The sequence below is a fragment of the Macrobrachium nipponense genome, chromosome 2, assembly GCF_015104395.2.
Source record: "Macrobrachium nipponense isolate FS-2020 chromosome 2, ASM1510439v2, whole genome shotgun sequence".
In the NCBI taxonomy this organism is placed as follows: domain Eukaryota; kingdom Metazoa; phylum Arthropoda; class Malacostraca; order Decapoda; family Palaemonidae; genus Macrobrachium; species Macrobrachium nipponense.
The window spans coordinates 93,500,114-93,513,039 of NC_087201.1; the positions used below are offsets into that span (position 1 = coordinate 93,500,114).

Below are 12,926 nucleotides of genomic sequence, written 5' to 3' on the forward strand. Positions count from 1 at the left end.
GATACCACGGTATGGAAGACCGAAGTAGCTAACCGAGCACGAGGCGAGCCGGCAAGGCGAGCCGGCAAGGCGAGCCATGCGCCAGACCAGGAAGACGATTATTGAACCTAAAAAATGGTAAAAACAGCTCCTGGCTGGCTAAAAGTAGTATATAACCTTTCGGGGTACTTAATTTAGCTGCGGCGATAGCTTGTAATTCCATCTCGAGCGTTAAGTAATCCAAAAAGTGCACAAAAACACAGAGCAGTTGCAGACATGTGCGTACAGAAGTTCGCTAACGAAAAGGATGGCCACGGGAGGTGCTACGGTCGGCGTGGTGGGATGTGTAGTAGTAGTTGCTGGCATCGACCGTGTGTCAGCTCTCTCAGGGAGGGGGATTTTCATGAAGGAGAATTCTAAATGACAAGAGGTTCGTGGTAGTGGTCTCACTCGCCCCAGCACCATACTGACACCCCCCTATTTTTATTTTTTCTCTGGTAATGTTAGTATCATTTACCTAGAAATAATGAACTTAAGGGATTATTTCACGAAGCGACACGAACTGAGCCCAGAAAAGTAATTTTTGCCTTGTTATAGAGCATTAAATTTATTTTTCAAATGAACCTTAGGTTTCATTAACCCCCTTTAATACACTGGTTTGGTATCTATTTAGCTTGGATGGGAATTCTCTGATACTTTTTCACCGGCAGACACACGTCGAACCCAGAAAAGGCATTTTGACGAAGGAAAAATCTATTTCTGGGGGGAGGACCTGTGTCGCCCGGTGAACCCAGCCCTTTCTCCTTCTTCTGCTTCCCTCACCCTTAGCCAGTCCAAGCTTGGTGGTCTATTCCAGGAATGAAGGACGCTCGTGGGTATTAGTAGTAGTAGCGAGAGAAGGTAAGGTGGGTGACGTTTGTAACAATTCCCACCATGGAGGGATTTTAAAGAGGAATCTTCTAATTGGCAGCATAAATGCTAGCTTTTTCTCTGGTATATTTAGGATCTATTTATAATTGGAAAAATGAGCTACAGGAATTTTTCACTGGGTGCACAGGTCCTCCCCCAGAAACAGATTTTTCCTTCATCAAAATCCCTTTTCTGGTTGGTTCCAAATAGTTTGTTCTGTTGGTATCCCTTATTCCTGTTCATGTACTGTTGGATGTTATGTGCTTTGGCTTTAAGCCTCTGTTTTACATCTTCTATTGTGTTGTTTAGTCCCCTCTCTTGTACTTTGTATTTCTCTTTGAGTTCCTCCCTTGTGTTCTTACTTCTTAGTCTTTTTTCTGCCATCTCTTTCAGTTTACTCAAGTCAGATCTCATCACCATGATTTGCTTTTCCAGGCGCCTTTTCCAAGGAGATTGCTGTTTTGGTTTCTGTTGGGTTGGTTGTACTGGTGGTGTAGGTGTTCGAATCCCCATCAGTTCTGCTATTTTTACTTCTGGGCTCAGCCTGTGTCGCTCCGTGAAATGGTTCCTTTAGCACTCATTTCTAAGGTATAAGTATTGCTACAAATACGAGAAAAAGCTACATGGTAGTGCCAGAGTACTCTGGGTCGCTCACCTTTATTCAAGGTGTCGGTATGGTATCTGGGGCGAGTGACACCACTACCAGAGGTCCCTTGCCATTTAGTCTCTTCCTTCCTCAATATCCCTCGTCTACAGAGGAGCCGATCTAAGTCCCCGCTACCCGCTACTACTACAGCTAGCGCCTTTGTTTTCATTCCTTACGATAGCACTGTTTACGCTGCACACGTTCTTTCTTTGTGCTGTGTTTTCTGTCTGGAATTCTTTACCATTTAATCATGGAACGTCAAGCTATTGCTGCATCCAAGTTAAGTACTGCAATTAATGTTTGAGATCATTTTGAGATGGCGTTTGGCATGATAAGCCATTTTATAATAGGTTATATGCGGGAGCGGCAGCACGAGCGTTGCCGTTCCTGCGCCGCCTTTTCATAGCTCGCCACCCGCGTGATGCTACGCTAATATCGTGTACCAATTGGTCTCCCATACTAATTGGATTCGATTTCATCATTTAGCAGTGCTATAATTATTCGTATTTTAAGTTGCATTTATTATTGACGTTTATTTAAGAATTAGTCCGATCACGGGGGATAGCCTACTACCGAACCGCATGCTATCGGGACGTAGCCTACTCAGTTAGCCTTACTTACAATTTGAGGTTGGTATAACAACCGTGTATCTAGTCAAATTGTATGATAGGATCTTTATTGTAAGACTCTCTTGTCTTATACGAGAGGACCCTGGTCCCTTCGTAGCCTATACTACCGTCCTTGAGCCACCCTGGCCGTCCTGCCCCTTGAATAATGAATTCGATACGACATCTAGGCTAAGCTGCTCTGAGTTGCCAGGCTAACAGTTCCAGATCGTTTTGATCTGCGATATTAGTCGAGCTTCTCAAAGGACACAATACTTTCTCTCTTGCTTCATATTTATTTCTCTCTCTTCCCCCGTATTAGGACAGGATAGTTATGTTATGTGTTGCTATGTTTGTTGTAGACGGCATCCAGTTGGCCTATAGGCCTGCTTTTGTTCAACTGGCCTTTCACACCGCGTGACTGTTCACCCGGCTGAGAGTGTCTCCAGTCGATCGCGTACGAGCCACCCTGCTACCGACCCCTCTCAGCCTCCCCCCCCCTCTCTCACCCACTTCGGTGGAGTGACGACTCGCTCACGCTACCTCAGGTAGCCGATCCAAGTTCCCCATTAGGGGGGGGGAGATAGGTGGGGAGGACACTCGGTTGGCAGGCATGCCGTACCTTGCCTCTCTCTCTCTAGTGGAGTAGGGGGGAAGCCCTGCTTGGCCGAGCCCTGGTTGGCCACCAGGCTCAGCAGAGCGGGGTACGCCTGGACCCACTATGTCATGTATCCCTCTCACTATCTATTGAGCCCACCCTTTCCCACCCCGCTCCGGCGGACTCGGGACTCTGGTTGAAGCCGGACCCGACATCGGTATAGCTAGGCGTATTTAGATACGTGAAAAGGCTCCGGCCTTTCCGTGGGATTTGCATGCATGTTTTATTACACATAATATAGCATCCACAATTATATAGTGTAATTTATTATCTTACTATATCCAGTTATTTACAACGGCGGAGTTATCAACTCCGTCATGTATTTAACTGTTCTACCCTGTTACCTCTCACTCCTCAATCCTGTACCTGAATATTGGATTCTATCCTTCATCCTGGCACAATAAGAATGGCTTGAAACCACTTAAATCTGTCAGATTTTATAGCTCCGGTGTCGCCGGAGCCACTGTGGAGTCAGCTAATTCCCCATTGCCTGTCTTGGATGTTACTACAGGTGTAAACGGGGCACCGGAGCTGGTGGTAAAAAGGTTGCATGTTATTGTGCAGTATATATGCTGATGCCGGATTTACTCTGGCGGCAATAGCATATCACACACAACCACGGACTTGTTCCGGAAGGTTGATGATGATACTCATGTATCATTTGACTTACAGGTTACCCGTTGCCTGGAGGAAGGGTGCAACGCCATTCTCCAGGAACCCTGTGGGTACGTGGTCTGCCGGGCACATGCCGGTTGCGTAGTTCGCCTGAATGACATGGTTGTTTGGCACCATGAGAACTGCGTAATATGCTACAATTTGGTGAATGAAGTCACTTCCGAGGTATGTGACACGCCGGACTATACATAATGATACAATGAGAATCAATGAATCATAACATACAATATTGCACTAGAATAAGTTAATCTATAGTGTTAAGTGTTAATAATAACCCCTCTTACAGGGCATCTAAGAGGTCCGGGATGCTGCCTTGGCCACCCTGAAGGTATGGGTAGGCGGGTTTGGCCGGAACGCCAATAAGGGCCAGCCTTATATGCTGTCCCAGGACATGGCTGGGCTCATCTACCTAGGAGTTAAGAAGGCATCAGCGGTGGACCCCACAATAGCTGCTCCTCTGATCGCGAAGATCCAGGCCGCAGTATTGCCCGAGCCGGAGGAAGGTCTTGCGGAGGAAATCATGGGAGATGTAGCAGCCCTCAATCTGGACCACAAGCCCATGACTGTTGACGGCTTGGGCAACGGTAAGGATGGTAGCGAGGCAGGTGTTGTAGGGGTTCAAGGTTTGACCTTGAGTCCATCTTTAGCTTCTCCCTCTTCCACTTCCTTCCAGGGATTCGCCGATAGACCTCAGTCGTGCAGACCGAGGTCTACATCGGTGGTCCCTAAAGTTAAGAGTAAGGTGAACTTTAAGTCCATGCAGAAGTCCCTGCCAAAGAAGTCAGGAACCAGCCAAGTCACCAAGCCACCAAGCCACCGGCTCGCAATCCCGGGGCAGACAAGGCGAAGGTTACTCCCCCACTAAAGGGGTCAAGAACCAAGGTTCTGAAGGAAAAGGCTCAGCCTTCTTCCTTAGACCCCGATGCATTCTCTGCAAATATGCAGCAGATGGGCAACATGGTTGGGAACTTGATCCAGACCAAGTTCCAGGAAATGTTCGCCCAGCTGTCTACCACGCTGGAAGCATCGGGCCAATCCATCCAATCCTTGTTGGAAAGGATGGTAGCCCAGGAGAACCTGATGGCCGGTCTCTGGGATAACATGGCAACAGGACTAGCACAGTCTGGACAGGCAACCCAAGCATTGCCGATGCCGGACTCGTCCAACCTACCTCCATTCAAGGCTAACAACCCATGGAGGGTAGCAGCACACGCTCCCTTTTCGGAGGGTATGCTGACTATTGAAGGTTTTGGAACTTGAAGGCTGGAAGACTTCGAGTTCTATCCTCACGGACTCCAAGCCCCCTTCATGGGCTACGCTCGCCTGACAGAAGCTGCCATGAGGAGGGAGGATAAGGTCCCTAAGGAAACAGTAATCCTCCCCCGGGATCAACCCCAACAAGCTTGGCTCCGGAACTTGGAGGAATGTTAATGTACTAATACAAGGGTCACCGCATTTAAGAGCCCGTTTACGATCTTTACCGTAAACGAGGACACCCCAATGCCATTCACATCCAAAGTGGCGGAATTAACATTCCAAGCAGCCATGAAGGATGAACCTATGCCTCAGCTCCGGGAGACGGATTTGACTTCCCTTCTGCTCCCCGGATCTGCTGATTACTGGGTGGACGCACCTGCCACCTTTTCAGTAGGTAAACTCAAGCCGGACTGTGGTAACACACTGTTCAGCGAGAGACTACTTAGGCTATCATAAGCTCTGATCCAGACAGAATATGACGCTAGGATGAGGCTCAGCAGGTCCCTCAATTCGCTGACTATGATCAAGATGGCGTCTCTCACCTACGGAGAGGAGACGTTGTTCAAAATCATCACCAAGTCACTACTGCATACAATGCAGTGTGACTTATATGATTTCATCATAGCTCGGTGGAATTGTAGGAAGCACGTTCTGGCGGAGGCCACAATCCGCCATGAACCCAACAAGCTGATCGCTTCATCCATATGGGGCACGGATCTCTTCCCTGCCTCCGTCGTGAATGAGGTCTTGTTCGAAGCGTCGAGGGTCAATCAGAGCCTAAAGATTCGTTGGGGACTCGTTCCTAAACAGAAACCCGAGTCTGCCGGAACGAATCCCAAAGCCAAGAAGAGGCCTAGGAAGTTCCAGCCCTTCCAGGCCCCCCAGCAGCAGACTCTGGTACAGGCAGTTCTGGTATCCCAAGTACCGCAACCGTCGACGTCCAAAGCACAGCCGCAACAGCAGTTTGTGCTACTGACTCAGCCGGCACAACAGTCCCAGGCTTCGACCTCCTTTGCTGTCTCTCCAGCCTATAATGCAACCTTTGAGACCCAAACGTTTCAAGGGTTCAATAGGTTTGCCAGAGCCAGCCGAGCTAGAGGCCCCTCCCGTCACCGGGGTGCCGGAAGAGCCACCAACCGGGGCAAAGGCTTCCGGGGAGCACGAGGTGGCCGACCATCGGCAAACCAGTGAGGATCCCCAGGTAGGAGGGAGACTGTACCTCTACTGACACCAGTGGGGGTTCAGCAACTGGGCACAGAGCATCGTGACCAAGGGTCTGGGGTGGAGTTGGCTTCAAGGTCCTCCTCCATCCAACACCTTATACCAAAAACCAACAGCGGAATTGATAGAGTATACCCAAGAACTTCTTCAGAAAAGGGTAGTATCAAGAGTCAGAAACTTAAAGTTTCAAGGGCGCTTGTTCAGCGTGCCAAAGAAAGACTCGAACAAACTAAGAATAATACTAGACTTGTCCCATCTGAACTCATTCATTCACTGCGACAAGTTTCGAATGCTGACCGTTTCGCAGTTGCGGACCTTACTTCCCCGTGGGGCCGTCACCACCTCTATAGATCTTACAGATGCCTATTATCACATCCCAATAGCAAGACACTTCTGCCCATTCCTAGGCTTCAGACTAGGAAAGAAAGCTTACTCCTTCAGAGTAATGTCATTCGGGCTCAACATAGCGCCCAGAATATTTACAAAGTTGGCGGAAACAGTAGTCCAGGAGTTGAGAACTCAGGGAATAATGTTAGTAGCCTATCTGGACGATTGGCTCGTACGGGCCACAGATGTAGAAGAATGCCGCAAGGGGACGGTCAAAGTAATAAAGTTTCTGGAACATTTATGTTTCCAGATAAAAAGAGCCAAGTCCCGGCTAACTCCAGAGTCACGCTTCCAGTGGCTAGGAATCCAGTGGGACTTAAACTCTCATACTCTATCAATACCGCTGTTGAAGAGAAGAGAAATAGCCAAGGCCACAAGACAATTTCTCAAAAACAAACAGACGTCCCGAAGGAACCAGGAAAGAATCCTAGGTTCACTCCAATTTGCATCAGTGACAGACGTTCTACTGAAAGCCAAACTAAAGGATATAAACCGGGTTTGGCGCTCGAAAGCGAACCGAATATCCCGGGACAAGATGGCTCCCATTCCGGCGATCTTACGCAAAAGACTCCGCCCCTGGACAGAAATCAAGAATCTGTCGAAGACGATACCCTTGCAATTTCCTTCGCCGGCACTAGTGGTCCACACAGACGCCTCACTAAGCGGCTGGGGCGGTTACTCACAGTACAAGAAGGTACAGGGAACCTGGTCAGTATCATTCCGCCAGCTACATATCAATGTACTAGAAGCTATGGCAGTGTTTCTTACCCTGAAAAGACTTCTACCAGCCAAGAAGACTCATATCAAGCTGGTATTAGACAATGCAGTAGTAGTTCACTGCATAAACAGGGGTGGCTCCAAATCGAGCCACATGAACCATGTCATGATAGCCATATTTGCCCTAGCAGACAGGAACAAATGGCACCTGTCAGCCACTCACCTAGCAGGAGTTAGAAACGTGGTGGCGGATGCCCTGTCACGATCCCCACCCCGCTAGAAAATCGGAAGTGGACTCTGGACAGGAGTTCATTCAGGATCTGTCAACAGGTACCAGGGCTTCAGGTGGATCTCTTTGCCACGGAGTCAAACCACAGACTTCCTTGTTATGTGGCCCCCAACCTGGACCCTCTGGCTTACGCCACGGACGCTATAGCCATAGATTGGAATGTTTGGAAGAGAATTTATCTCTTTCCTCCAGTGAATCTACTCCTGAAGGTCCTAAACAAGCTCAGGACTTTCAAAGGTCACCTTGCACTAGTAGCCCCCAATTGGCCCAAGAGCAATTGGTTTCCTCTTCAACTGGAATTGGGACTCCGGCCTCAACGGATTCCCAATCCCAAACTGACGCAGTTGTTACAAACACGGACTGTGTCCGCTTCCTCAGGAATTCAGAAAGCCCTAACGAATCTGGCTATAACCTTTTTTTTAGAACCCTGTTCGAAAAAGGTTTAGCAGCAAGTACAATTACTACTACCAAATCGGCACTTAACACTCTTATGCCGATTGGACGTATTAAACGTTGACATAAATTGTCTCCCGGGTGCCGATTGGACCTATTAAACGTCGACATAAATAAGTTTTTTAAAAATTCGCAAAAAAATACTTATAGGCCTACCAGCCGAAAAATTTTGAATCACGCGCCTTGGGGGATGCTGGGAGCTCACGGATCAAGGCGTTGTTTTGTTTACAATCGATACGCAGGCGCGCAAGCGCGAATTTCTTTCTTGCCGCACTAAAAAGTATCAGTGACACATCTCAGAAATTATTTTGTCACTTTGACATAATTTTTGCACCATTTTAAATTAGCCGTTACATGGAGTATTATATATGAAAATGTGTGCAATTTTATGTAGAATACAACTGAAAAAAACTCATGATTGTAGCTTTTATCAGTTTTGAAATATTTTCATATAAATAACGATAAGTGCCAAAATTTCAACCTTTGGTCAACTTTGACTCTACCAAAATGGTCGAAAAACGCAATTGTAAGCTAAAACTCTTATATTCTAGTAATATTCAATCATTTACCTTCATTTTGCAACCAATTGGACGTCTCTAGCACAATATTTCGATTTATGGTGAATTTATGAAAACACTTTTTCCTTACGTCCGCGCGCTAACTCTTCCGAAAAAATCATACATGTGATTGTTGTAATGTTTGCACCACTTTAAATTTGCCGTTACATAAAGTTTTATATATGGAAATGTGCGCAATTTCATGCTCAATACAACTAAAGACAACCCATGGTTGTAGCTTTTATCAGTTTTGAGATATTTTCATATAAATAACGATAAGTGGCAAAATTTCAACCATCGGTCAACTTTGACTACCGAAATGGTCGAAAAACGCAATTGTAAGCTAAAACTCTTATATTCTAGTAATATTCAATCATTTACCTTCATTTTGCAACAAATTTGAAGTCTCTAGCACAATATTTCGATTTATGGTGAATTTATGAAAAAAAAAAACATTTTCCTTACGTCCGTGCGGTAACTCTTCCGAAAAAAATCAGAAATTTTTTCATGCGATTGTTGTGATGTATACACCATTTTAAATTAGCCGTTACATAAAGTTTAATATATGAAAATGTGCGCAATTTCCTGTAGAATACAACGAAAAATAATTGAAGGTTGTAGCTTTTATCATTTTCGAAATATTTGCATATAAATCACGATAAATAGAAAAAAAACCACGTTCGGTCAACTTTGACTCTACCGAAATAGTCAAAAACGCAATTGTAAGCTAAAACCCCTTCAGTCTAGTAATTAATATTCAGTCATTTATCTTCATTTTGAAACAAATTTGAAGTCTCTAGCACAATAATTAGATTTATGGTGAATTTAAAAAAAAACTTTCCTTTCCTCCGCGCGTGGATTCTCCGCCGCAAATCTCCGAAATGCGTACGTCGCATTATCGTTATATTTGCTCAGTTTCATATTAGGCGTTTCATAGAGTTTTATATATGAAAATGTGGGCAATTTTATGTAGCATAAAAAAAATAATTGAAGGTTGTAGCTTTTCTATTTTTCAAAATATTTGCATATAAAAAAAATATACGTATATATAAAAATTCGACATTCGGTCAACTTCAACTCATCCGAAATTGTAGGCTAAAACTCTTACAGTATAGTAATATTCAATCATTTATTTTCATTTAGAAACTAATTGGAAGTCTCTAGAACAATATTTAGATTTATGGTGAATTTTTGAGAAAAACCATTTTTTTACGTCCGCGTGTGACGAATTCATGCATCATTTTGTGATAATATTTTATCTGTGTTGCTTTGATCATTTTACAATGTATTATATACCAAAATGATCGCAATTTATTGTACAATACAACGAAAAAAAATTAACTCGTTAGCTTTAACCGTTTTGTTGACAGCGCAATTTGAATACAGTTATATATGAAATTTTGTTTTCGCACTATCATATATCGCATTATTTGTATATGATAATGATATTTTTTTCATTTCTGATGGTTGCATACTAAACTTCAGGCAATGACAAAAAAAGGAGCCAAAAATGAACTCTTAATCTTGAAAACTAAGCGCTCTGTGATATTTTGAAAAAAATATTTTTTCCGCTTCGGCGCTTACTCCAAGACTGCCTCGGCATACGGGATACGATTTTTATTATACCCCTTCCGCGTAAGAGGGTTAAGAAGATCTTCCAATTTGGGTTCAATATTGATCTAACAGGTTCGTATTTTTCATCTATTCCAAGGGCCTGTGCTAGGCTTAGACCAACTGAGAGACCCAGGACGGTCTCATGGTTTTTAAATGATGTCTTTAAATTGGCTTCTGACACTAATAACGATTCATGTGATTATATAACTCTCCTAAGAAAAAAGTTATTTCTAATAAGTTTAGCCTCAGGAGCCAGAATTTCTGAACTGTCGGCCCTATCTAGGGAACCAGATCATATCGAGTTTCTCCCTTCAGGAGAACTACTACTCTTACCAGATCGTCAATTTTTAGCAAGAATGAGGACCCACAAGATAGATGGGCTCAATGGAAGATTGTCCCACTTCCCCAGGACCCGGCCTTATGTCCAGTTATTTCCCTAAGAGCATATTTAAGCAGAACTGCCCTGATATCTTCAGGTCCTTTGTTCATTAGGGAAAAAGGTGGTACTATTTCCCTAAAAGGAATTAGACAACAAATTTTGTACTTTATAAAACAAGCTAACCCGGAATCTTTTCCACGGGCACATGATGTTAGGGCAGTAGCCACCTCAATTAATTATTTTCAACATATGAATTTTGAAGATCTCAAGAAGTACACAGGCTGGAAGTCTCCGACAGTATTTAAATGCCACTACTTAAAGTCATTAGAGGCCCTTAAATTCCCAGCAGTGGCAGCCGGAAACACAGTTTCCCTTGACACTGCTTAAAACATTAATAAGTAGTTATTTAGCCTATGTCTCTCTTTGCATCTCTCTCTCTCTCCTACCTGCCTCGCTAGCATTCTTGCCGTAGCTCGGTCGATACTGGGTTTTATACTTACAAAGGAACCATTTCACTGGGCGACACAGGTCATTGCCCAGAAATAGATGTTTCCTTCGTCAAAATCCCTTTATTATTATTATTATTATTATTATTATTATTATTATTGTTGTTGTTGCACTGATACCATACAGTAGTAATATCTTTGCATAATAGTATAGATTTTTGTAATGAAAATTTAATTTCAACAGACTGGAGTGGAAGGTTATTTTGATGCTGATCGCAGAGTTGTCTATTTGCACTTGACTGGAGCTTATGATGCCTCTGCTCTTATTTCATCTCTTGAAAAGATGCATCATCTGCTACAAGAAAAGGTAAGTTTTACAGCTTTGATCTTTGTTCTCTTTCAGAATTATTATGTCATGTAGGAAGCTTGTTCACAAGAGCATACAAACCCATTATGTAATCATTAAACATTTATTCTACTTTTCAGGTCAGAGGGAAGTTTTCTGAATCTGTAAATAGCAATTATACATATACATAATTTAGATAAGGTCCACAACACATGTGAAACTACTAACCCATTAGGTACACATTTTGAAGCAGTTTGTAGTATCAAAAATCTAATGCAGCACTCAAGTAAAATAAATAAAAAATTATCATATTATTTACAGTAAACTTTGATAAAGTCGAGGGAATGTAACAAAAAACTTGCAATAGAGGAATTAGAGTTTTTCCTCTGCATATTAAAGTATTGTGTATGGTTTGCTAGCATACACAACAAAGCAAATTAATTATCTTTTCTAACTACTAATGTATCTATTTTCTGAGCAGAACTGTATGCAGTAAAGTCAGTAATTAGCATTATTAGTAAGAATAATGTTTCTCTTTTCAGAGCAGAGCTGTATGAAGTAGTCAGTATAATTAAGATTTTAAAAAATAGTGCTATAAAGGCTCCCAAATTATTGTTAGAACTTGGTGTAAGTGTTGAAATTTGTTGGATCTGTACATATTTGACATAAGGGAATGCATTGCTATGAGTTTTGTATACAAAACTTACCAAGTAATTACGTAGCTATAGTTCATATGCAAACAAATCTTCAGTCTTAACAATAGGATAATTTTCTAGCCCCTAGCTGGATATGGTTAAATCGCAGATGAAAAGCAAGGAATCTTGTGAGATCTGGAAATGCGTGCATATATTGAGTGAAAACTGGTCAAGGACCATGTACCCACACTACTGCATTCAGTCTTTTTCTTAACCACCTGGGTGAGAGTCATGGTTGCCCTCTCCTGGCCTTTTACCCGGTTCATTGCCTGTTTTCACTTGTGATTCTGTGTGTGTGTGTGTGCTTGTATTATGGTTTCTGCTCCTTCTCGGCCTCACCAACGTATGTGCCTGGGTACTCAAGGTTTCCCATGTTCCCGTTTTTTGGCTTCTTCAGCGACAGATCCCCTCAAGGTGTCGTAATGTTTGTACCATAAAAAATCCCGTGTGGCCTAGAGACCAGTGGAAGTTATTTTATAGTAAGAGGGAGAGAGGGAGCATTGTAGTTTCTACCCTTCCTTCGTGGGAGGGATTTTCATCTCTTCTTCCCGATGCTTCGTCTCTTGCCACAGTCACACCCCATACTAGTGTAGTGCCTTTGTCTCCTTCTTTTTCTTCCATCGATTTGTTGATAGAAGTATTGGGAGGCCCTCAGGCTGATTTATTACGTAATGTCACCCCTTCTTCCCCGGAATTTAATTTATTTCCCTAGAGGGAGGAGCCTTTTTCATCAGTTTCTTTTGTTTCCAAGTCGGAGGCGTCCAAAATGGCGGCGCTCTAGAGGTCGCTTGGGCTATGGGGTTCACCCTCCTTGGAGGGTTTGCTGACGCACTTCGTGGATGCTCGCCTCCCCCTCCTCAGGCTACCCAAGCTCTCCCCCAATTCCTGGCTTCGTCTTCATTGGTAGCTGGGGTCACCCATATTGTATTGCTTCGCCAGTGACACTTGCCACTTCTTTGAGTCAGAGGGAAGCCGTGGCGTCGGCACCGCTGGTAACATCACAGGGTCAGCCATTTTGTATCCCTGAGCCAGTGGCACCTGCTTCCTCCTTGGGTCGAGGGGAAGCCGTGATGTCAGCACCACTAGTGACATC

The 12,926-nt window shown here is 43.9% G+C and overlaps 1 protein-coding gene across 1 annotated transcript in view; it reads left to right on the forward strand.

The window, feature by feature from the left end:
• The window catches only part of LOC135221254 (uncharacterized), a 395,658-nt gene that overhangs the window by 105,793 nt on the left and 276,939 nt on the right, over window positions 1–12,926 (forward strand). The window contains exons 4-5 of the mRNA XM_064259070.1: window positions 11,037–11,209; window positions 11,681–11,765. Coding sequence (XP_064115140.1) covers window positions 11,037–11,209; window positions 11,681–11,765 — 258 coding nt within the window. The remainder of the gene's footprint in view (window positions 1–11,036; window positions 11,210–11,680; window positions 11,766–12,926) is intronic.